The 26,579-nt window shown below is 40.2% G+C and overlaps 1 protein-coding gene across 2 annotated transcripts in view; it reads left to right on the top strand.

Moving 5' to 3' along the window:
• Positions 1-1,281: 1,281 nt before the first annotated feature.
• The window catches only part of LOC148755026 (uncharacterized), a 38,353-nt gene continuing 13,055 nt past the window's right edge, over positions 1,282-26,579 (top strand). Inside the window, exons 1-5 of one of the 2 annotated variants that reach the window (XM_088793312.1) lie at positions 1,337-1,566; positions 3,506-3,656; positions 7,650-7,776; positions 15,173-15,196; positions 15,354-20,693. In XM_088793312.1, coding sequence (XP_088649438.1) covers positions 3,642-3,656; positions 7,650-7,776; positions 15,173-15,196; positions 15,354-17,620 — 2,433 coding nt within the window. In that variant the 5' untranslated portion in view covers positions 1,337-1,566; positions 3,506-3,641 and the 3' untranslated portion in view covers positions 17,621-20,693. Of the gene's footprint in view, positions 1,567-3,505; positions 3,657-7,649; positions 7,777-15,172; positions 15,197-15,353; positions 20,694-26,579 lie in introns of those variants that run through there. The other variant, XM_088793313.1, reaches the window with a different exon arrangement.

Genomic DNA, 26,579 nt, shown 5'->3' with positions numbered 1-26,579 from the left:
ATTGAAATTGGGTTCCTATCCCCTCACAGAGACTGGGAGACAGGTTCCCTAACTTCAGGTGTTGGCTGTAACAAAAAATTATTTGGCTGACTTGATTTTCTTGGGCAGGCACTTTAAGGGGGTGTAATGTCATCCTAGGGATGAATCCTTGAGCTGTTACAAACTGTATTTGATTCAAATCATTACAGGCCAAAGTTGGTAGTCATATTTGACAACCAATCTTAGAGAATCCTAGCTAAAGTTTGGTGAAGAAGAGTAAAATCTTTTTTCTTTAGTATTGTGTGGGGACTGAGCCAGGAGTGTAGTTTCCGGGCTCTCGGCCTCACGTGGAAAGGTGCTGGCTCAGGTAGTAAATGACCATCAACTGTGATTGGATGGCCATCAGCTGTGGCTAGTTGGCTGTCAGCTGTAACCAGTGAGCCATTGGCCACTAATATAACTGCCATGGCTATGCTAACAGAAAATGGGGGCTAGCAAGAAGATGGTGGCTGAGCCAGGAAGCGTGGATTACAGTTAGCAAGTGAGGTTAGTTGACACAGAGAAGTGGACGGCAGGATGTGGATAGTGTGGCTCCTGCTTCCTGTGTCTCCAACCCAGCCACCAGCGAGAATATAATGATATGACTCCCCTACGTATGGCTCCATGGGTGTTCCTTTTTGGCCTCACCATGTCCTGCGTTCTTATGTGGGGAGAGGGACCAGAGACCCCGCATGACACGCTGCATAACACGTTGCCGTGCTCCAATTTGAATTATTGTATTCCCATGTCACAGCCTTATTCCAAAGATATATCTCTGTGAACTTCCAAATCTCATGGCAGCTGTGAATTTAAAAGGTACACTCATGGAGGTAGTATCCATATTCTCCTCTGTCCTTTTTTACTTTGTATTGCAAAATTTTCAAGCCACACAGAAAACCACGCAATACGCATTTATCTACACCCATTTACTGTATGTAAAAAACTAATAATTTTGCCGTATTTGCTTTGATTTTCCTGAAAATTTTTGAAATAAATTTACAAAAATATCATTTTAATCACAAATACTTTAATTATGAGTGCCTTTATAAAACCAGTATGTTTTCCTGTTATTTGACTATTATTTTTACACTATAGAATAACCCCGTGCATATGCAGCTTTCCCCAATTGTAACCAATGTCTTTGGCAGGTGTTGCTTATTGAATCGGGTGTGTTTTTTGTTTTATTTTTTCTTTTTCGGAAATGAGGCTTTGTACGTGGCGGCAAACTTCAAGTTTAACCCCTAAGGTTTGGGGCTCGTGACACAACCCCGGGGCAAGAGACAAGGTCAAGGGCAACATCTTAGCAACCAGGTAAAGAAGTGCAAAGGTTGCTAAATCGCGAAAATAAGTGGCAGCGGTGTTTTATGGGAAATGTAGTCTATGGAACTGGCTGGCCGCGCAGGACCCTGGGATCCGGTCTTCTGGGCTCCATCGGCTTCTGTAAAGCTCTAGTCCCGCCTCCCTGCTTCTGCTCTGTCTGTGGTCGCTTGGAAAACAACACATCGTGGACCTCGTCTTCCACGCGGACGCGGAGGATTCGCATCGAAAGTGAGAGCGCGGGGGTGATGGGAATCTGGGCACAGACCTGGAGACCAGCGTGAAGCGCGTGGGGCCTTGTGTCTGTGGAAGAGGGAACGGGAGGTCCCGGGAACCCCCCAGGTGGGATCTTCAGTGCAGAGCCGGCAGGTACCTACCTATTGGGGGAAACCGGCCCTTTCAGTTCCCGGGGCGCAGATAGGACTGAGCGCGGTCAGGAGCAGGAGCCCAGTGCGGCCGGGGTGTAGGGACCTTGTGCCTGGCCCCACCTGCAGCCGGAAGGGAGAAAACCCAGTTTGATCCGCAGGAGGGGAAAGCGCGTTTATAATGAGACCATGAGAGCCAGAAAGCGCGGGCGGTGAGTCTCATGAGAGACAAACTCTGGAGCTAAAACTATCGGGTCAAGTCCAGCTCTGTCACCTAGGCGGGGGCGACAGAAGGAACCTGCGTCAGAATCCGGTTTCCCATTGGAAAACTGGCGTTCTGAGAGGTTCTCGCCTATGAAGCAAATAGCCAACTGAGTAAATAACAACTGCCATTGTGTTCAGAAGACACTTAGGTTTTTCCTGTTCCCTGGGTGACTTATGTAAACCTCAAATCCAGTATATGAGGTAGGCATACCCATCCGCATGAAAATAGAAGAAAACTATTGAGGCTCAGGTTGGTTGAGCGATGTGCTCAGGTCACAAGCTTGTGGTTTCCACTTAGGAGCAAGTGTGCTTTCAATCTCAGGATTCATCTAAATATAGCACCTTCCGAAAACCATCATTACATCCTTCAAAGCGCTTGACATTGAAAGTGAATCTCAATGTGAATGGACTCTCAGCACTGTCAAGTGTATTTTGGAATTTCTGGTGTCTCATCAGAATTCTGAGGTCAGACAGAGGTTCCTAGCTCTTCCTGCACTGGCAGGTTGTCTGTGTTTTATGTCTGAAATTATAGGATTCCAAAAGTGTAAGATTTGTGACCCAAAGAGAATGGTTTCCCAGAGCCAGGTCCCAGATTTTGGGAAACATTTATTTAGAACAAAGCAGCGCCTGTGATGTAGGAATCGGGAGGGCTCCAGGAACAGGAATGTACCCTGGAAGAGAACAGCCCTGTTCTTTCCTCACCAGAGCTTCAGAGCTGAGGAAAAAGAACACAGGAAACAGCAGGTCCTAACTTTGCACGGTCAGAAGTTCTTGCCCCTCTGCCTGGTTTGGAGATACTGCCACGGTACTGTAGCCACCACACTGGTGTGACAGTGGAGGTGGAGGATTTGGTTCAGCTTTGAGTTGGGGATGAGCTGGGGTGGCCCAGGAGTATACTGCCCAAGGAACGTCATTTTGTGGGAGAGTTTGTGAGGATGAGGTTTGGGGTAAGTGGCAACCAGACACCAGTTGGAAATTGTTTTTCCACTATTGCTCAGTGGTCCCCTGCTCCCGTCTCTTCACTCTTTACAACATTGTCCTGCTCTCACACGTATCCATGTGCCATTGACTTATCCTGACCTCACAGAATCCCAAAACGATGGATCCTGAAGAGTTTTCCTTGGCTATGTACTTCTGACTCTTGAATGCTTTAAAGAAATTGGACCAGAGAGGTTACAGTGACTTGCCAAGGAAAACGCAGTTTGTAACAGAGCCAGGAGGAAAACAAGTGCAATTCAGTTTCTCACAGGAAGTCACCAAAAACATCTTATGAAAAGGACCTTTTAAGAAACTTAGCCCAATCAAAACTAAAATGAAACTTTCCTGCCTTCGAACCCTCCATACTCCTTTCACTGGACTTTGTGTGGATTTTCTCCTTAGAGATATAAGCAGTGTTAATAGGAAAAGAGTTCAGTGATGCAGCCTGAGTATTTCATGTTAATATTAGTGAAAAAGCAATGCCTTATCCTGTATGTACTTTAATGTAACTAAGTTGTTTATGTTAATCATTCAGAAAATCAACTATATTGTTCTTTAACCAGAGAGAAGTTGAGTCAATGAAAAGCTGTGTGGTTTTGTCCGTGTGACCACTTCCTGTCTCATGTGGACAGGTGGTGCCGCCCCTGCAGGGTCCTTCCCTGACCTCCCAGTTCTCTACACTCTCCCCAGAGCAGCAGAATGAACACATCTCAGGTGAGCACTTTGTTCATTTCCCACACTGCATTGTAATGGATTTATGAGGCCCATAAGGGTACATATATTCAATGCAAAAGGAGAACTAGAAATAAAACCAGTCTTGAGGGAAAATATACACAGTGTCAGCATTAGCTCTGGTGTTTGTTGTGGGGTCTTGGTAACTAACCTTTGATTTGTATATTCCCTCTAATTGCCAGTTTGCTGAGATTTCATTTTAGTCATGAATGTACGTCAAATTATATTAAGTACTTTTTGTGTATCCATTAAAATACAGACAGAACTTAACTTCCTTTAATCTATAAATATTTTGAGTAGCTAAATTAATTTTCTAATATTAATTCTTGGTTGATTTCCTGTATGCACCCTCCTTGCTGAAAGGTTGCTGGGATCTTTCTTCTTGTACTTATAAAGAAGTATCTGTATCATATTTAGGTAGCTTATCATTTCGTTTTCCCGCGTTTCCATCTAATTTTGTTGTTAGGCTTATATTAGTCTCATAAAAAGAAGTGACTTTCATTCCTTTTTTTTTTTTCCCTTTGTGTAATGTTTTCTTCCCCTGTATTTTATTTCATAAAAGTTGTTTACAGGGGATTGTTGTGTGAATATTTTGAGTACCAAGTATGTTTATTCAATATCATAGTTCTCTCCTGTTTTTCTCTAACCATGTATCTTTCAAAGAGCAGAACTGTTCAGTCAATGAAGTTTTCAGATTTTTTTAGACTTTTATTAGTTATGCTTTTTTGGTCATATTTTACAAACCTTCTTAATCTAATGTTACAATGATTTTCTGTCTTGATTTTGTAAGTTTTATAATTACAGTCTATAATCTTTGGCGTTAACTTTTATAATGCAAGGTATAAATCAAGACTGTTTACTTTTGGTTATGCGTGTTTGATAATACCAACAACATTTGTTGAAAAGAATATACCTTCCCCACTGAATTGCTTTGGCACCTTTGTTGGGAATCATTTGATGTTATATTATTTGTGGTTCTGTTTCTCAAGTCAGTGCTCTGTTCTGTTGATACGTGTCAATCTTTTTGCTAATACTTCACTGGCCCGATTACAGTTGCTTTAAACTAAGTCTTGAAATCAGCATTGTGAATCTCTCAACCTTATTCTGTTTTCATGATTGTACTGGACAGTGTAAATCCTTTACCTCTTCCCAGAAGTTTTAGAATCGACCTTTCTATCTTCAAAATGTGCTCTAATTTTGTGTGTGACTCCAATGACTCTATACGTCAATTTTAGACCTCCCTTTTATGGTCCAAAATCATATAACCAACACTGCAGTGTATAATTCCATCTCTTTGTTGGTAGGTGTCTTGAGTGCAAATGAAGAACATCCATCTCAACATGAACCTCTACCCATTCCCTTGCTTTTATCGTCTAATCTAAGTGTATGGCTGAGTTAGAGAAACCCAGTTGTCATTCCTCCTGTATGTCTCCTTTGCTGCTCACACAGAATATGTTACTTCTGACACTTCTTGTCACCAAATGTGTGGGTTCTGTTCTCCTACCAAGTAAGTGTGTGCAACACCAGTTGGCATCTTACAATTTCATTGATCTGATACTATGTACATGGAGATAGCATCAGATCCCACAGGTAAAGGGCTCAGTTCTACAGGACTGCTCCCACCCCACTGCAGGTACCAACTGCAAGTCCCGGTTGTCACCTGTGCTTGTGACCAGTCAGCTATAAATGTGAGGTTCCCACAACCCACTCCTTGGGTTTGATTAATTTGCTAGAGCAGCTCACAGCACTCAGCGAAAGGCATTTACCGGGTTATTAAAGAACATGGTGAAGGATAAAGGTGAACAGCCAGATGAAGAGATACATAACGTGAGGTCTGGGCGGGTCCTGAGCACAGCAGCTTCTGTCCCCATAGCGTTGGGGTGCATCCCTCTCCTGATACGTGGCTGTTATGTTCACCAACCCAGAGGCTCTCCAAATGCGTACTTTTGTGGTTTTTGGAGGAGTCATCCTGTAGTCATGATCACTTACTAACTTTATTTTCATCCTCTCTCTCCTCTCTAGAGAAGTGGGAGGCAGGGCTGAAAATTCCAAGCTTCCGATTATGGCTTGGTCTTTCTGGTGACCAGTGCCCATCCTGGAGCCCACCCACAGTCACCTCATTAAAACAAACGATGCTCCTGGTGCTCTTATCACTTAGGAATTTACAAGGGTTTTAGGAGCTCTGTACTGGGAACCAGGGGCGGAGACCCATATATCCATATGCTCCTCTGCTTAGGATGGGGTTACATCCTGATAAACCCGTTGTAAGTTGAAAATGCCGTAAGTCAGAAATGGAGTTAGTACAGGTAACCTACCGGCCATCATAGCTTAGCCTAGTCTCCGTTCATCATGTTCAGAACACTTATATTAGCCTCCAGTTGGGCAAAAATCATCTGACACATAGCAGATAGAGTTATAAAGTGTTGACTATCTCATGTAATTTATTAGGTGTATGACTTTCACAGTATCATAACAGTAAAAATTTAAGTCGAATCATCGGAACTCGGGCATCTGTATACATATTTTCCCTTATCTCACAGTGTCATCAGCATTTACCCAGCTGCTCATGTGGCTTCTCTAGATACAGCTGTGAAGAAACATAATGATCAAAAATTTGTTCCTTTCTCGTTAATGGATTTGTTGCCATACGTCATTTTTCTTTCTTTTTAATTTTTAAGTTATGTGAACTAAAAAAACAAAAGAAAAACAGTTCACCCATTTCTCCTACCCATCATCCTTCACCTCTGGCAACCACCAATCTATTGTCACTATGACCTCATGTGTTTTTTTGTTTCTTTGTACTTTCCACATATACGAGGTGTGACAATTAATTTTGCGAACTCATCGTAGAAAATGTGTTACATATGTCATTGCTGAATATCACTATGGTCCCCTTCGAAGCCCTCTCCATCAGAAACTATGCACCACCAGCAGTACCTAGTCCACCCTTCAAAGCAATTTTGGAAGTCTTTTTCTGGAATGGTCATCAGCCCAGGCACCCTAATCAGAGGTGTCGTCATGTTATCCTTGATGTCCTGAATGTCATCAAAATGTCTTCCTTTCGATATTTCCTTTATCTTCCGGTAAAGAAAGAAGTTATTGGGGGCCAGATCAGGTGAGTAGGGAGGGTGTTCCAATACAGTTATTTGTTTACTGTCAAAAAACTGCGTCACAGACATTGGCATGTGAGCTGGTGCATTGTCGTGATGCAAGTGCCATGAATTGTTGGCAAAGAGTTCAGGTCGTCTAAATTTTTCATGCAGCCTTTTCAGCACTTCGAAATAGTACATGTGGTTAACTGTTTATCCAGTTGGTCAAATTCATAATAAATAATCCCTCTGATACCAAAAAAGGTTAGCAACATCGTTGCCAAAATTTGCGAACTTAATTGTTCATCCTTCATCCGAGAAATCATGTAGCATTTGACTGATTCACTTTGCATAATGCCCTCAAGGTCCTTAAATTGGTGTCTTCTGTTTTGCTAAGTAAAACTTTCTCCACTGTTGCACAGCATTGCATCTAAAAGCCAAATCTGATGATGCGTAAAATCTCCAGTGCTTACCTGTATCTTTTTGTTGGTTCCCTATTACCCCAGCAGAGAACTCCAAGGCAGTGTGTGTACCCTAGAGAGTGCTCAGGACAGTCCACTAGGGCACAGGAAAAGATGACAGGACGCCTGGTTATAAAACTATCTAAAACACAAGTCCCTAAGCTTTATCATTAGTATATTAACTGACAATCTATGGTATGTAATTTAGAAATAAATACAAATATATCAGGGCATGAGACTAATCTCTGTACCAATTATGTGAGTACCCTTACAGTGTAAGACAGTGATACGCCATCATAGGTTTCCGTTATAAAAGTTGTTTTAAAATCTCAACAGTAATTCTGATAAAAATTAGTTTGCTAAAGTATTTACCATGTCACCTGTTTCTGAACCCTTGTGATTGAGTAAGAAATATGCTGTTACAGGCCTCAGTGTCCTTCCAGGACGTGACTGTGGAGTTCACCCAGGAGGAGTGGCAGCACCTGGGCCCTGCTCAGCGGGCCCTCTACAGAGATGTGATGCTGGAGATCTACAGCCACGTGGTCTGTGTGGGTGAGCAGACCTGACCACCTGACTCCCTCTGGAAAGCAATTCTGTTTTCCCTCTCTCTCTCTTAATATTGAAATTACTTTTATTGGGGTGTAATTAATGGAAATTAAAAGTCAGTAATGTTCATTGTATATTTTGAGTAGTTTTGGAAATGTCTATAGACTACCACCACCAAAATAATTATATAAAATATTTTTGTCACCCCAAAAAGTTTTCTGGTAGCTCTTTGCAGTCATTTTTCTCCTTTGATCCCTTTCCCTGGTTCCTGTCAGCCACTGATGTACTTTCTGTTGCAATAGTTTACCCTTCTAGAATTTTATGTCCATAATAGAGTGTTTACTTTTTTCTGGGTTCTTTTTCTTAGCTCTTTTAATTTTATTAAATTTACTGTGGTTACGTTGGTTAATAGCATGATATAGGTTTCAAGTGTACAAGTCTATAAGGCATCATTTGCATATTGCATTGTGTGTTCACCACCCAAAGTCAAATCTTCTGTCACCACATATTTGACTCCCCTTTGCCCTTTTCTTTTCTCTTTTTTTTTAAAATTAAAGTGTATTGGGGTGACAATTGTTAGTAAAGTTACATAAATTTCAGGTATATAATTCTGTATTACATCATCTATAAATCACATTGTGTGTTCACCACCCAGAGTCAGTTCTCTTTCCATCACCACATATTTGATCCCTTTTACCCTCATCAACCACCCCCCTCCCCCCTGACTCTGATAGCCACTAAACTATTGTTTGTGTCTATGAGGTTTTGTTTCTCATTTTCTTGTCTAGTTCTTTAGTTGTTTTTGGTTTTTATACCACATATCAGTGAAATCATATGGTCCTCTACTTTGTCTCTCTGACTTATTTCGCTTAGCATTATAGTCTTAGATCCACCCATGTTGTCACAAATGTTCCTATTTCATCTTTTCTTACTGCCGAATAGTATTCCATTGTGTACATATACCACAACTTCTTTATCCATTCATCTATCAAAGGACATTTTGGTTGTTTCCATATCTTGGACACCGTAAATAAAGCTGCAACGAACATTGGAACACACTTGTCTTCTTATATAAATGTTAGCAGATATTTGGGGTAAATACCCAGGAGACGGATTGCTTTTTTATATGGTAATGGTATTTGTAATTTTTTAACGAACCTCCACACTGCCTTCCATAACGGCTGCACCAATCTTCATTCCCACCAACAGTGTATGAGGATTCATTTTTCTCCACAGTCTCTCCAACACTTGTTACTATTTGTCTTGATAGCCATTCTAACCGGGGTGAGGTGAAACCTCATTGTGGTTTTTATTTGCATTTCTCTGATGATTAGTGATGTTGAGCATTTTTTCATATGTCTATTTGCCATTTGTATGTCCACTTTGGAGAAATGTCTCTTCAGGTCCTCTGCCAATTTTCCAATTGGGTTGTTTGTTTTCTTGTTGAGTTGTATGAGTTCCTTATATATTTTGGATATTATCCTTTGTTGGAGGCACTGTTTGCAAAAATCTTTTCCCATTATGTTTTTACCTCTTCATTTTGTCGATGGTTTCTTTTGCTGTGCAGAAGCTTTTAAGTTTGATGTAGTCCCATTCATTTATTTTAGCTTTTACTTCCTTTGCCTTTGGAGTCAAATTCATAAAATGCTCTTCGAACCCAGGTCCGTAAGTTTAGTACCTATGTTTTCTTCTATGCAGTTTATTGTTTCAGGTCTTATGATTAAGTTTTTGATCCATTTTCAATTAATTTTGGTACATGGTGACAGATAGCAGTCCAGTTTCGTGCTCTTACCTGTGGCTTTCCAAGTCTGCCAGCACCATTTATTGAAGAGGCTGTCTTTTCTCCACTGTATGTTTTTTGCTTCATTGTCAAAAATTATCTGTCCATATTTATGTGGTTTTATTTCTGGGTTCTCAATTCTATTCCATTGGTCTGTGTGTCTGGTTTTCTGCCAATACCATGCTGTTTTGATTATTGTTGCCCTGTAGTACAACCTAAAGTCAGAGTGTGTGATACCTCCAGCATTGTTCTTTTTTCTTAGGATTGCTTTGGCCATTTTGGGTCTTTTGTGGTTCCAAACATATATGATGATTTTTTTTTGTTCTATTTCTTTAATAAATGCCATTGGGATTTTGATGAGGATTGCATTAAATCTGTATATTGCTTTGAGTAATATGGTCATTTGAACTATGTTGATTCTTCCAATCCATGAGCACGGATTGTCTTTCCATTTTTTTCTGTCTTCTTCAGTTTCTTTTAAAAATGTCTTGTAGTTATCAGCATATAGGTCTTTCACATCCTTGGTTAAGTTTATTCCTCGGTATTTTATTCTTTTTGTTGCAGTTGCAAAAGGAATTGTTTTTTTAATGTCTTTTTCTGAGATTTCATTGTTAGTATATAGGAATGCAATGGACTTTTGTACATTGATTTTGTAGTTGCCAACTTTACTGTATTCATTGATTGTTTCTAATAGCTTTTTGGTGGAATTTTTAGAGTTTTCTATATATACCATCATGTCGTCTGCAAAGAGTGACAATTTAACTTCTTCATTCCCAATTATCCAAATTGCCTTTTATAGGCATCCAGCCTTTTATTTCTTTCTCTTGCCTGATTGCTCTGGTGAGCACTTCCAACACTATGTTGAAAAGCAGAGGTGATAGGGGACAGCCCTGCCATGTTCCTGAATGTAGAGCAAAGGGCTTCAGTTTTTCACCGTTAATTATGAGATTAGCTGAGGGTTTGTCATATATGGCCTTTATTATGTTAAGGTATTTTCCTTCTATACCTATTTGATTAAGTGTTTTAATCATAAGAGGATCTTGTATCTTGTCAGATGCTTTTTCTGCGTCAATTGATATAATCATACTATTTTTGTCCTTTGTTTTGTTTATGTGATGTATCACATTGATGCATTTGCATATGTTGAACCATCCTTGTGCCCATGGGATAAACCCCACTTGGTCATGATGAATAATCTTTTAATTCATTGTTGCATTCGATTTGCTAGAATTTTGTTTAGGATTTTTGCATCTATATTCATCAGAGATATTAGTGTGTAGTTTTCTTTTTTGTGTTGTCCTTACCAGGTTTTGGTATTAGGGTAGTGTTGGCCTCATGAAATGAGTTAGGGAGTACTGTCTCTTCATCAATATTTTGGAAGATTTTGAGCAGGACAGGTATTAGATCCTCTTTGAAGGTTTGGTAGAGTTCACTAATGAAGCCATCTGGTCCCGGACTTTTGCTTTTGGGAAGGTTTTAGATGACTGCTTCAATTTCCTTACTGGTGATCGGTCTATTTAAGTTTTCCAATTCCTCATGATTCAGCCTAGGAAGGCTCTATGTTTCTAAGAATTTGTCCATTTCTTCTAGGTTATTGAATTTTGTGGTATATAGTCCTCATAGTATTCTTGGATGACCCTTTATATTTCTGTGGCACCTGTGATAATTTCCCCTCTTTCATATCTGATTTTGTTTATTAGTGTCTTTTCTCTATTTATCTTGGTGAGTCTAGCCAAGGGTTTATCAATTTAGTTAATCTTTTCAAAGAACCAGCTCTTTGTCACATTAATTTTTTCTATTGTCTTGTTGTTCTCTATTTCATTTAGTTCTGCTCTGATTTTTATTACTTCCTTTCTCCTGCTGAGCTTGGGTTTCATTTGTCTTCTTCTTCTAGTGCTTTAAGCTCTAACGTGAGGTTATTTATTTGAGATTTTTCTTGTTTCTTGAGATAGGCCTGTAATGATATAAATTTCCTTGTTAAGACTGCTTTTGCTGCATCCCAGAAATTTTGGTAGGATGTATTTTCATTCTCATTTGTTTCTGTGTATCTTCTGATCTCTCCTCTTATTTCTTCTTTGAACAGGTCGTTCTTTAAATGTATGTTGTTTAATCTCCACGCATTTTTTGTTTTTCCTGCTTTGTTTGCAGTTGATATCCAATTTCAAGTCCTTGTGATCAGAGAATAGGCTTGGTATGATTTCACTCTTCTTAAATTTGCTGAGGTTAGCTTTATGTCCCAATATATTGTCTATCCTTGAGAATGTTCCATGTACACTATAAAAAAATGTATAGTCTGATGTTCTAGGATGAAGTGCTCTATACGTGTCAATTATGTCCATTTTATCTAATGTGTGTCATTTAGGGCTGCTATTTATTTATTTTCTATTTGGATGATCTATCCATAGCTTTCAATGATGTATTTGGGGCCCCTACTATAATTGTGTTTTGGTCGGTTTCTCCTTTTAGTTCTGTTAGTAGTTGCTTGATATATTTCGATGCTCCCTGATTGGGGACATAAATATTGATGACTGTTATATCTTCTTATTGCACAGTCCCTTTTATCATTGTGAAATATCCATCTTTGTCTCTTGTACCTTTTTTATCCTGAAGTCTGTTTCATCTGATATCAGTATAGCTATACCTGATTTTCTCCAAATCCCTTTTGCTTGGAGTGTCAATTTCCACCCTTTCACTTTCAGTCTGTATTTGTCCTTGTGGTTGAGATGTGTCTTTCGAAAGCGGCATATGGTTAGGTTTAGTTTTTTGATCCATTCTGCTATTCTGTGCCTTTTTATTGATGAGTTCAGTCCATTTAGATTTAGGGTAATTATTGATATGTGATGATTTCCTATCATTCTGTCTTTGGTTTTCTGGTAGGATGCTGTCTCCATTGTTTCTTTGCCTTTTTGTTGCTGTTATTTCAGTGTGGTGATATTCTATGATTTTCCCCTCTGTTTCTTTTTTTATATATTATATATTTCAGTTCTGGATTTTATTTGAGTGGTTACCATTAAGTTTATGTAAAAGAAAGTTTCATATTTGGAGTATTCCATTTTCTTCACCATGCTTACTTTCTCCATTCCTGTATTCCGGTTCAGGCCTTTACTCGGCCCCCTTTTATGTTTTTGTTGTCACAAATTATCCCTATTTATCCTGTGAGTCGGTTTCTGCGCTGCAGTAGCAAGTCGTCTTTTTCTTCTTTTTTTTTTTCAAATGTTTTTTTTTTTCTTCTTCTTTACCCTGTATGTTATCTTCAAGTGTGTAGTGTCCTATTTGGTGTACCGGTTGCCATTTCCTGCTTCAGTCTGTCTGTTCATAATTCTACTCTTGGTTTTGTATTCTTTTGCTTTTTTGTTTCAGGTCAAATAGCCTCCAGTATTTCTTTTAGTGCAGGTCATATGTTAGAAAATTCCCTCAGCTTCTATATGTATGAAAAGGCCTTTATTCCTCCTTCATATCTAAAGTATATCTTTGCTGGATATGTTATACTTGGCTCATAATTTCTCTCTTTCAGTAGTTTGAATATTTTAGTCTGCTCCTTCCTGGTTTGTAGAGTTTCTGCTGAAAAATCTCATGATAATCTAATGGGCTTTCCTTTGTAGGTTACCGTCTTCTTTTCCCTGGCTGGCTTGAGGAGTCTGTGTCGTTAATTTTTTATAGCTTCAATACACTGTGCCTTAGAGAAGGTCTGTTGGGGTTGAGATAATTAGGTGCTCTATTTGCTTCTTGGATTCCAGGATTCAGTTCTTTCCACAGTTTGGGAAATTCTCGTTGACTACTAGTTTGAGTACACTCTCTGTTCCCTTCGCCCTTTCTTCTCCTTTTGGTATGCCCATTATTCTTATATTGCCCTTTCTGAGTCAGAAAGTTCTTGTAGAATTCTTTCATTTCTTTTAACTTTCAACTCTCTCTTCTTCTTCCATCTCTGTCATTTCCAAATTTCTATCTTCGATTTCACTGATTCTTTTCTTTATCTTGTCAGCTCTATTACCTAAGCTGGTACTTCAGTTTTCATTTCTTCTATTTAGTTCTTAATCTCAGAAATTCAATTTGGTTCTTTTTTAAAATGTCAATCTCTTTGGTAAAATGTTCATTTTGTTCTTTGATTGTGTTTCTGAGTTCATTAAACTGCTTCTCATGGTTTTCTTGTATCTCGTTGACTTTTTAAAGAACTGCAATCTTGAATTCTCTGTCATTTAAGTCACATATTTCCATGTACTTAAATTCATTTTCTGGAAACTTTTCATTTTCTTTCTGACCTGCTTTGTTACCTTGGTTATTCATGGCAATTAATGAATTATTGTTTCTCTTCCTGGGCATCTACAGGAGTAGGTTCTGCAGCAGGTTGATAGGAAGAGGTCTTTCTTTTGCTTTCCAGTAGGTGTTGGTAGAGTGGCCGCTCTCTGATTGCAGCCTTTTATTCTCTCTCACGCTGTAGTGTTATATTTTCTTTGTGTTGTTCCGGCTTCTCACACATTGGGGAGATTCCCTGGAAGGTGGGCTTCTACTCTGTGAGCAGGTCTCCTTGGTCTAGGGTACTGCCTCTGTTGGGAGATGTAGAGAGCTTCTGAAGTTTCGAAGCTCTTCCTGAACCAGATTCAGGGCCTGTGTATTTCAGCGGCTCTATTTATCCCTGCAGGGATCCGCCCAGATAGGTGGGGGCAGAGGTGGGTGGGTTGTGACAGGTGGTCCAGAGCAATGTCGGCGACCACCAGCGCTGTCCATCCTGCACCCAAGACTCTTTCTCCTTTGCCGGAACTAGTTGGGCCATGAGTCCATGACTGCAGGCCGCAGTTCTCAAATCTGCAAATATTCTGTTCTTTTGAACTGACCGTGCTACCGTTCCACTTCTAGCACTGCGAAGGTGGGGGTGGGGCGAGCTCTGGGAGGATGAGAAGAGGTCAGCTAGGCTCCATGCATAAGCCTTCCATTCTCTGATTGGCAGTGAGGGTTTAACCCGCTGTTTTCACCCTTCTTCCCTTAGTCTTTGCTCCGAGGTCTCTGCTATGAGGGTGGGGTTCAGCTGTGTTACATGCTGATCCCTTAGGCAGGACTGTGCGCCATAAGGGAAGCACTAGCAATCTGAATTCTTCCCTCTCCTGCAACTGTGGTACCTCCGGAGCTCGGAGTTCCAGTCTGCATATGTCCTGTAGCCTGTGGTCGGCCCACGTCTCCGACTTACCCCTTCCCATCTCTCCCACTAGCCCAATTTGCCCATCTTTAGATGCTTTCAATTGCATTTCTCTTAGTTTTGCCTGTCTGCTGTTCAAGGATTCCTTTGTGGAATTATAGTTGTTCAATTTGTTGTAAATTGCTGGGGAGATATCAAGAGGTTCACCTCACGTCGCCATTTCTATGACGTTATTGCCCGTAATCAACTTTATCCAAACCCTTTCTCTGCTGGAACCTCTAAAAACCCTTAAGCATGATTTTTTTATTGTTTGCTATTGAATTTATACCATTCTCTGATATTTTTCAGTTCCCAGGACCCAACTTTCTTAAAACCTTTGGTTCTCAATTCATTGTTCCTTTCCTTTATGACCAAGTTTGTAAGTTATATTTTAAAATGCCAAAGTACACATGATATTCAACTTGAGTTTCTTTTCCCTTTTCCACTTACAGCAAGCTTCCTGCCACCCAAGGAAAGTGAGTATAGTTAACATATACTTGGAATTATTACAGTGTTCGAAGACTTAACAAGAAATAAAGCTGTTAAATGTATAGTAGGGCAAATGTCTGTAAGACTTTTGGCATAAAATATGTGTTAAATTTAATAAGTAGTTTTTAAATTTCTCATGTTTAGAAGACTGGCGACTTGATCATTTAGAGAAGACCCAAGAAAACCAAGACAAGTATTTATGTCAAGTTTTATTCACCACCAACCGACCATTGACTAATGAACAAGAGAAAGTTTCAGTAAAACCGGTTAATCTGGGCAGACACATTGTTCCTTCAAGAAAAATGTTATCTGCAGATGACATTATAGGGCCTACATACTTGGATTTCTACCAATTGGCTCCTCATAATTACTCAAGAAAGATGACTAATGAGTTTAATGCATCTCACTCCAATACTAGAAATGAGAGAAGAAATACTGGAGAGAATTATTTGGATTACAGACAAAATTTGCAAACTTTTAGTGGTGTGGAGGAACTTATTTTGGGGCAGTCTTTTGAATGTAATGAATGTGGTAATACTTTGCATGATAAGGCTGCCTTCATAACATGGAACAGTGCTTACACAAAAGAAGCATCTTATTATAAATTTGGAAGGAAATTATGTGATAAATCTTCTCTTGATGTCTCTGCAAGTTTTCACGCAGAGAAGAGTCACTGTGAATTTCATGAATATAAATGTAATAAAATTGGGAACAATTTTGGGAGAATTGCACAACTTCAGAGAACTGATTCAAGAGAGAAAACTTTTGATCAAAAAGCACATTTCAGAGAATATCAGAGAAGTCACACAGGAGTGCAACCCCTTGAGTGTAGGAAAAACTTGAGCCACAATTCACCCATTAACATACAACAGAGAACTAACGCATTAGAGCTATCTTGTGATAATAAGACATGTAACGGAACTTTCGGTTCTCAGTCAGCCTTCAGTATACAGAGAACTCATGGGAGGGAACAACACTATGAGTGTAATGAATGTCAAGAATCCTTCTCAAAGAGGTCATCCGTCATTTTACATCGAAGAAGTCACATAGGTAAGAAAATTTATGAATGTAATGAATGTGGGACAGCTTTTTCCTGGAAATTATCCCTAGTTGTACATCAGAGAACTCACACAGGGGAGAAACCCTATCAATGTAATGAATGTGGAAAACCTTTCAGGCAGAAGTCAAATCTTACAAGTCATCAGAGAATTCACACAGGGGAGAAACCCTATCAATGTAATGAATGTGGTAAAACTTACACCGATAAGTCAAGCCTTGGAAAACATCAGAGAATACACACAGGGGAAAAACCGTATGAATGTAATGAGTGTGGAAAAGCTTTCAGCACCATGTCACACCTCAGACAGCATCAGAGAACTCACACAGGGGACAAACCCTATAAGTGTAATGAATGTGGAAGGGCTTTCACTTGCGTGTCACACCTAAGAAGACATCAGAGAACTCACATGGGGGAGAAACCCTATGAATGTAATGAATGTCAGAGAGCTTTCATCTCCTTATCACAGCTCAGAGAACATCAGAGAATTCACAAAGGGTTGAAACCCTATCAATGTAATGAATGTGGGAAGACGTTCCTCTGGAAGTCAGATTTGAATATACATTGGAGAACTCACACTGGGGAGAAGCCCTATGAATGTGGGGAATGTGGGCGAGCTTTTGTATACAAACAACAGCTTACACAACATCAGAAGGCTCACACGGGTGAGAAGCACTATAAATGTAATGAATGTGGTAAAACTTTCATCCAGAAATCACATCTTGGAAAACATCAGAGAACTCACACAGGGGAGAAACCCTATCAATGTAATGAATGTGGGAAAGCTTTGGCTTCCATGTCAAACCTCAAAGGACATCAGAGAACTCACACAGGGGAGAAAACCTATCAATGTAACTTATGTGGGAAAGCTTTCACCTCCAAGTCAAACCTGAAAGGACATCAGAGAACTCACACAGGGGAGAAACCCTATCAATGTAATGAATGTGGTAAAAGTTACACCCAGAAGTCAAGCCTTGGAAAACATCAGAGAACTCACTCAGGGGAGAAACCCTATCAATGCAATGAATGTGGTAAAACTTATACCGATAAGTCAAGCCTTGGAGTACATCAGAGAATACATACTGGGGAAAAACCATATGAATGTGCTGAATGTGGAAAAACTTTCAGCCAGAGATCATGCCTTAGAAATCATGAGAGAATTCACACAGGGGAGAAACCCTATGAATGTGCTGAATGTGGAAAAACTTTCAGCCAGAGGTCATGCCTTAAAAATCATGAGAGAATTCACACGGGGGAGAAACCCTATGAATGCAATGAATGTGGAAAAACTTTCAGCCAGAAGTCACATCTTGGAAAACATCTGAGCATTCACCACAGGACAAAAACCCTGTGAATCTGAAAGAGTTTATTTTCATGTCATACCTCAAAGGACATCAGAGAATTCATGAAGGGGAAAAACTCTGTGAATGTATGATATGTGGGAAATTTTTTCTTTGGCAATCAGCCTTCATGATACATCAGAGACTGCATATAAAGAGAAATGCTACAAAAGTAACTGATGCAAAAAAGGTTTTGTTTTCAACTTAACTCTCAAAATTGAACGTATGAAACAATTCACACAGGGGAGTGTAGTGATTTATACACTCTCTACAATGAGTCTCACATATGAAAACATCAGAAAACTCACAAAGGTGAAAAATCCTATAAAAGTGGTAATGTAGGAAAATTTCATAGAGTTGTCAGAGGTTAAAAGCCAAGGGGAGGAAAAAAAACTTTTTATGCTCTGTTATTCTTAGTGGCTGGAGCCCTGCAGATTGAAAGACATTAACAGGAGAAAATGGTTGATTTCATATGCTTTTGGAGATCCTCACATAAATGAAATGAGAACTCCAAAGACGTGATCAGACCTGGAGGCTTATATGCCATTTCAACAAAAGGACAAAACATTTGTGAAGAAGTGACCAAAGGATTAGGGTTTAGAGCTTCTATACTTGTAAGTTTTGGAAAGGTCAATATACGAGGAAACCAATGGAAGATAAGTGTTAGTTCATTAAGATTTGTTTATGCAGATATTAGTTGGGGCCATCTACAATGATAGGAGTTGTCTCCTCTTGCTTATACCAAAGAGGGGATGGGGTACACCTTTATGAAGGAGGATTTATACCTACGTTTCAGCAGATGGGGAGAGACTGACTAGGTTTTTCTGTGTACTGTTTTTCAGTTGCTTTCACTCAAAATACTTCTTTTGCCAAAGTGGCATAATTTCGCTTGCATATTTTGATCTTAGTGATCACATCAGGGTGTAAGCTTATAACTTTGATAGAAGTAAGGAAGATTTCCACCAGAAGTCAAACCTCAGAGAACATCAGAAAACTCACAGGGAATTTGACATGATTGTAATAAATATGGAGAAACTTTCATCCAGACATCAAATCTTGCATTATATCAGAGAACTCACACAAATGAAACATCCCTGAAAGTGTTACGGAACTTGGAATGCTTTCCACCAGAAAGCATACTTTTAAGAACATCAGAGAACTCACAGGGGATAAATTGTAAAGATGAATGTAGGGAAGGTTACAAGTCGGTCAGAAGAGATTGCAGAACTTATAGGAGAGGCTAAAATTTATTAAGCTGATGAACATGGAAGCTCCTCCCCAAATATAAGAGAACTGTCTTAGGCTATCATACAAAAGACCACAAAGTGGTTAGCTTAAATAACAAACATTGATTTCTCACCTTTCTGGAAAGTGGAGAGTCCAAGATCAAGGCGCTGGCAGATTTGGTGTTTAGTGTGGATCCACTTCTTGATTCGTATATGGCCATCTTCTTGTGGTTTCCTCACATGGAGGAAGGGGCAAGGGAACTCTTCTGGGCCTCTTTAATAAAGACTCTGCCCTAATGACTTCATCACCTCCAAATCCCAGCACCTTTGGGATTAGATTTCAACACATGAATTTGGGGAGGACATAATGTTAAGTTATTAGCAAGTAGTCACACTGGAAGAAAACTCTCAAAGTGTATCTAGACAGTCTTTCAACCACTAGGGATAAGTTTAGTCCTTTCGGGACATCAGACAATTCTCTGGGAAAGAAACGTTGTGAAGGTAATGAATATAGGAAATACTGTATACATTCAACCATCCGCAGATTTCCACTATGGATAAATACTGACTGTTTAATGAAAATATAAAAGCTTTCTGTCAAAGATTGAGTCTCACTGAATAGAGAATTCACACAATGAAGAAAATGTAGAATGTGATAAATGTGTGACAACTTCAAGCAAAAGACACCCTCCTCAGGACAGGAGAAAATGTGTAGAGCAATAGAGACCTCATAAGATATTAAGCAGATGAAAGAAATCTTACAAAGGTAATGGATTTGGGAAATCCTGCCAAGTCAGTCCACAATGTCATACATATAAATAATAAATCTAATAAAAAGAGACCCCTATGCCATATACTGCATGGTCTCCAATAACCATTTACTGTTGTCCTTAGGCCCACGACTAGTCTAAATTTCCCAATCACTCTTTCATCTTAATGTGGTAGTGTCACCAAATTTTAGGTAGTGGAATATGACTGTCAGTGGTAAAACAAGTTTCATGAAGACGTTTTCGTTCTATATATTTCTCTGCTGTTCCTTTTCCCTATGATGAGGGAAGAGTAGCACATGGAAGGAGTCAGGGTTCAAGAAATGTGTGGAAAAGTTTCCTCTAACTGTGACTTTTGCAAGGAACAAAAAACTTGTTCTCTGCTGAGCTGTTACAGGTTTGGATCTACCTGTGTTAGACATCCCTCAGCTATGAAAAGCTATGATTGTGACCTCTGTGAAAAGTGACAAGTGGATATGTGTCAGAAGAGTCACATGAAGGGAACCCCTGACAACATCCTGAATGATCAGTGGCTATTAACCAGAGCTCTTCTCTATTATTATTCATGTAAATAACAGGCTTTGTTTCAAGTTTCATTTGTTTGATGATTACATTTATATTGTGTACCTTTTGTAGCAATACAAAAGAAGCGTTGAGGATTTTTCAGTACATCATACAAGGATGCACATACTGTTAATAGGTCTCATGAATAAGCTAAATACTAAATTGGATTATTTGGTTACTGTGGTATCTTCCATGTTTCTTCACAAAAAAGTCATTAAGTATCTTGAGATACATTCAGGCTATACTCTGTGTGTTATCATAATTCTCAAGCTTTTAAAAATTTTAGCATTTATTTCTGGTCATTGCCCAAATCAACTTTTACTATTTTGCAAAATCATGCTACTTTTCCCATTTTTCCTCCTATCCTTATCGTGGTATGAAACAGTTCCTTTTTCCAGAATTTTAAATTAGTGTTTGTATAAATTGAGATTCTTTCTTCACGTTCTATGTTCTAATCCTTAACTATTGTTATTAGTTTTATTTTGTTTTGTTGGTCAAATCATGAGATAAAGCCAAGATATGTTCATTCAGATTGGCTCCTGTGTTCAATATTAATGTTTCTGATGCTTTTTTGCTTTACCAAACCATCTTTACCAAGCCTAAGTGTTCTGATTATGATAATATTTAATCTGTCATTGTAGGATTTTGCGTCATAGAGCAAGTTCTTAATTCATGTACTTTTTTGGAACATGTTAGGTGTTTGCAGAAATATTTAGAATTTTATGCCCCCTTAAATAAAGATTTAAAAATTTTGGTTGGGGCTAAGATTCACTCCTGAGAAACCCAGAGGCAGAGTCCTAGTGATGTGGGACCAGGCCTTTCCCGCTTTCTCTCTTTGCTGGCACATGTCCAGAGGACGCTCCCCACACCACTTCCTCCACGAGAGAATGTTCTCTGAGCCCTAAACACGGATGGACCTCTCTCCTCCCTGCGGTATGGATCTGTTCAGGAGATAATGAGGCCGTGAACCTTATAATCTTTCATTATCGGCTTGATTGTTTGGAGATCCTCTTTATTTATGGGGTATTGATTCATTCTGGGGAGAGGTTTGGAGGAATCTGTTTGAGTCTTCTTGGGGGTTACTCTTTGGATCCTGTCGAGAGCACTTGGAGGTTTTGCGCAGAAGTGGGTGCCCCGTGAGGCAGCTAGAAAGACCCCTGGTTGTAGCAGTGTTTTGAGGGAAAGCTGCACGGACACCTGCGTTGTGGCAGGGCCGTGCCGGGCTGGGCATTCTAACGTAGTGCCACTGGGGTCTGTGTCCCAACAATGTGGGTTGATAAGAAATGGGAAACACAGACATGGGCACCGTTTCTTCTCAGAATAAAACACAGCCAAAGCACAAGAAGGTCTTTAACCATAAAGCAGAAGAAGAGACAAGAACTAAGGCTTGTACACTGACTGGAGGTGTTGGGCAGTCCCTGTGAATTCTATTTCGGAGTGTATGAAAGCCCCTAGGAGACTGAGTAATTTTTATCAGTGGAAATGAGTTGAATCAATGTGTTAAAAAGGGTGTGATATTCCATCCTGTCCTTTGGCTGAGAAATTCAGAAGCTTGCTCCTTTGACACACACACACACACACACACACACACACACACACACACACACTTCTATATATTATATAAACCATAGGGAAGGCAGGAGCTGTGAGAAAATTGCCCAGTTGATTTGTCTCCAACATTTCCGCTCTCTCCTCCCCTTGTGCCTGTCCCAATAAAAAACAGACACATGCAGGGCCTTAGAGTTTTTGCTGATAAATTTTTGGGATAATACTTTGAATTGTTTACAAAATCCATTTATAAACTATTAACCTAAAAGTAGAAGACCAACATGAGGGGCAACAAGCATTTATTTTATATCCAAACGAATGGCTATTGGTGAAGCACTGATTCAGGCAGAAACACTACAGGGTTTCAATTAGAAGGCATGGCAAGGGGCATTTGTGAGAAAGGGAAGGGGAACAATTACATGAATAGAAGGAAGAAATTTCTACATGTGTTACAAGTTAAAATTGTGATGCTAATTCTAAAACATTTTTAATTTTCAGCCCATACTGATGCTAATTCTAAAGAATATTAAAAATTCCAGCCAGTAGTCATAATATCTGCTTTCTGGTTATGCTGAAATGCTGCTTTAGGGCCATTTGAAAGGTTCTTTTGCCCAGTTTTAACATTCCAAGGATTTGTAGAGTAAGATGTGCAAATACTTCCTCTGGGATGGCAGCTCTAACTCCATTGTAAAGTGGCTGCATTTATATTACTTTTTGTGTTTCACCCCTTTGACTGAGGTCTTTTCTTGAAAGCCTCACTCATGAATCGTGGGAAAGCAACACTGATCAATTATGAAAAGCATTCTTGCTCTCTTGTCGCCAGGAAGTCTCATTCCCAGTATATTGTGTCCCACATAGAAGGGAGCATGATTTTATTTTCCTTAGGAGCCTTAGGCCACATTTGAGCAATTGCACCAGAGCACAGGAAGTCTTTATCATTATGTTTCTTTAAGGACAAACATCTTCTGTAGTTTCTTGAGGTTTTTCCTGTGAAGTCTCGAAGGCCTTAGTGATCATCTCAAAACGTTGAGTGACCATTGTCAGAGTGGTGTGTTTATAACATTGACCTATGCAAAACAAAGTTTTAGAGCAGCAAATATTCATGTAATAACAAGCAAAAGGATAAGTCCAGTTTGTAGAATAGACCCGAAGCAGGAGTCAATACCTGAGGGCAGCCAGCTGAAGGTATTCGAGAACCATGGAGGTGTCAGTGTGCCCTGTATTTAATCACTTGGCTTGTGCCCATATTTTATCTAGTTCCATCTCTGTTTCACCAGAGGTGTTTTATCCAAGTATAAGAGGAGTTCTTAACGCTAAAGCAACCCCTACCCTGTTTAGCTAGATTGTCAAGAGCAATTCTGCTCTCTAATATAAGTCATGCAAGGGAATTTATGGATTTTTCCTTTTTGGCTAGTACTTTGTTGGTAGCTACAGCAATTCCCCTAAGGTTTTGAGAAGTACCTAATCTGAGAAGTACCTGTATTTAGTGTAATACCTCCCCAAGAAAAAAGTATTCTTCCAAATCTCATACCATTACTGGGCATTGACATATGTGCCACCAGTTTCACGTTTTGTCCTGTGAAGACTGTTTTAAAATGATGCCCCATGTTGAATTCTATCAGAGGTGTCAAAAAATAAATAAGCCAGTGGACACTTTGGTCAATGTTGTTCCAACAGTAGTTCACCATAATCAGAAGTGTCTGGATGCTGATGGTAAGCAGTTTGAGCTCCTCTTGTAATTGCAGAAGTCAAACATGACTTGTATTCATCTTTTGTTATCAGTATATGTTACAATTTTAGTACAGTTTTTTCCTTTCTTAAAATGTGTATACATTTTTTTTGATACCCTCTGTATTTCCAGGTGGAAATTAAGGGGGAAAAGGAAACAATAATGTTATAGTGAGTGTTTGGCCTCTGATATTATTTGGGACTGGAAACAAGTAAAAGGAGTGATGAGTCATTAAAGCGCTAACGGTTATGAGTGTAGGAACTAACAGGAATATGCCTAAAGATTAACTGATGAGTCTGAAAAAGTTAGTAAGAATAAGCCTGCGAGCTAGAAGAATAGATTTAAAGATTAACCACTTAAGCTCTGAGACTCCGGATACCACTACGCTTGCAGACTGACAAACACCTGGACAGTTTTTGGATGAAGCCAGCCTTACAATAGTTCTCAGAAGGGCCCAGACTCAACTAAACAATTGCAAGATAACTGGCCCCTGCGTCAGCATAAAAAAATATAAAGCCCCTACATTCTGTCACCTGGGGTCAGCTGTCTCCTTTAGCCATGGGCATTCTCTCTCTGCCCAACCTTAATAAAACTTTGTTTGCTTTCCCACTTTTTTGAGCCTTGTGAATCTTTTCACGTTTTGCGAATGACGAGGGGTTAATTCTAATTAATACATTTTCGTGCCGAATCCAGGAGTTGGACTCATCCTCCTTTTCCCCGCATCCGCATTCGGAGCCTCTCTCGGATACTCACCCTTGAGGGTAGGAAATTGACATTTCCTGGCCAGGGCTACTCTCTGGTGGAATCCTAAGTCCAAGCTCTCTGATGGTTGGGGAATCCCATAGCCAGACCTTGTGTGAGGCTCCTTTCTATTTCTTGGGATCGGCACGTCTCCTTGGCCGCCCTCTTAGTGGATATGGGATGGGCACATGAATTCCTCCAAGGCGTCTGCCACTTTAAAGAATTCTGTGGCAGAATAATCTGGTAGCGGTCGGGGCTCCATGTGTAGGTCCCACCAGGGGCAAGACAAAGACGCATTCATCAGATATGCACGTAAGTCAAAGGTACACAGACTCGCTTTCCACTGGCCACTCCCTGTAGTTCTTTTTGATGACTTGCTCCCCCTTCTTTTGCTTCTCTGGACTTCCATTGCCACCCCCATGGGACAACAGGCCTTTGTTCAGTAAGTGACATGCCTTGAGACATCTGTGGGGCACCGGGAATTCCATGGACGGGATCCAGAACCCTCAACCTTAGGTGTGGCGGGGATGGCCTCACAATTAATGGTCATTTCTGTCTTTCTCCAGAGTATGCAGTAAGAACTGCATTAATTCCACAACTCCTGAGCCAGAGACTCCAGAGAACGTTGGGGGACATCCCTTGCTCTCCTAGGCTGGCTATCACAAGACCACCATCCTTAGCACCATGGGTGGCCCGTCCTCTGTCCCTCTCGACGCCTCCCTTAGCTGTCTTTTTAAGAATTGGACCAAATTCGCCCTCTCCTCTCAAATAGAACAAAATGCTTTTCTTTTGCAGAACCTCCTGGCCCCTATATAAACTGGACAATCAGGAGGTCAGGCCGACTAATGGCACTCTGAACTATAATACCGTCATGCAACTAGATCTTTGTGTAGGCGCCTTTGCAAGTGGTCTGAGGCTCCATATGTCCAAGCCTTTATGGCTCTGAGCCAGAACCCAGACCTCCGGAAGTAATGCCACATGCGTCTTGTTAAATTTCCTCATTGTCCCCCTCCGGATGTTTCAGACGACCCCTTTTTATCTCAGGTCCCTCCTAGAGCTCCTCGAAGCTCACCTCCTACCCTTCCTACCTCTCCTTCTTCAAATCTCTCTGCCCCCTGCACCTCTTCTCCAGCTCCCCCTCCCTATTCTGCCCCCAGCTCCCAGTCCTGCAGGCATCACATGTAGTGGAGCTGGTTTTAACGCAGACTCCATGCCCTCCAGGAGATCACAAATGAGAGGCCGGTACAATTAATGTTCATGTCCCTTTCCCTATGGCAGATCTAGCTCAGAGACAAAATTAGAGACCTATTCTGAAGACCCTTGTAAGTTCATTAAGGAATTCCAGGGCCTAACCATAGCCTTTGATCTTACTTGGCAGGTCGTTCACATCATTTTAGCCACTTGCTGTTCCTTAGAAGAAAAACCTGTATCTGGGCTCTTGCCCAAAGATATGCAGACGAGCTGCTGCCCAGAATCTAGGACAATACAGAGTTTGGGACGAGGCTCTTCTCAAACAAAACTGAATGGAATTATCAAGCTGGCCTATAGGGCAGGATTAGACAAGACCATATGGTTACCTGTCTTTTTGAGGGCATAAAAAAGTCATTATTTAGTTAACCATGAGAAACATGGTTATTACTCAAGGACTGGATGAAAACCCAGCCTTCTTTCAATTCTGCTTAGCTGACGGCCTCCAAAAATATACTAACCTAGATTCATCTGATTACGAGGGTATCACTGTACTTGCCTTGCATTTTATTGGACAATCAGTTCCAGACATCAGAGGGAAGCTTCAGATTTTAGAGCGGAGTCCACAGACTCCTCTCCCAGTCCTCTTAGATACAGTTTTTCAGATCTTTAATGTTGATGAAGTGGAAAGGGAGTCTAGGGTACAGATCGATAAAGAAAAAGACCAGAGACAGGCTCAATGGTTGCTGCCCTTGCCCTCACAGACTGACCCAGGTTTGATCCCACGAGGAGGGAGGCCACCTAAGATGGGCCCAAACATTTGCTACAGCTGTCATCAGGAATGACACTGGAGTAAGACTTGGCCTCAACTAGCCAAGAGAAAAAATACGCCATTTGTAAATTTAAAATACACACACACACACACACACACACACACACACATATATACACTTTTGAAAAATCTATTTGATCAAGAGGTACCTCAAAATTATAACTATAAAAGTATAAAACGTATTTGTGAACGTTGGTCCTCAGGTCTCTGGTAGCTCAGCAAACCTGCTATATTAACCCTTACAGTTTATTATAGCCAAAGGGTACAGATAAAATCAGCAAAGATAAAAGTCACGGAGGGCAGAATCCAAGAGAGACTCAATACAAACTATTTTCTTTTCCCAGTGGAATTGTATGGAAAGTGCTTAATTTTGCCAGC

The sequence above is a fragment of the Rhinolophus sinicus genome, chromosome 16 (assembly GCF_057876585.1).
Source record: "Rhinolophus sinicus isolate RSI-liver-muscle chromosome 16, RSI-T2T, whole genome shotgun sequence".
Taxonomy (NCBI): Eukaryota; Metazoa; Chordata; class Mammalia; order Chiroptera; family Rhinolophidae; genus Rhinolophus; species Rhinolophus sinicus.
Note: the sequence above shows the minus strand (reverse complement) of the source record. Positions and strands in the feature narration are given on the sequence as shown.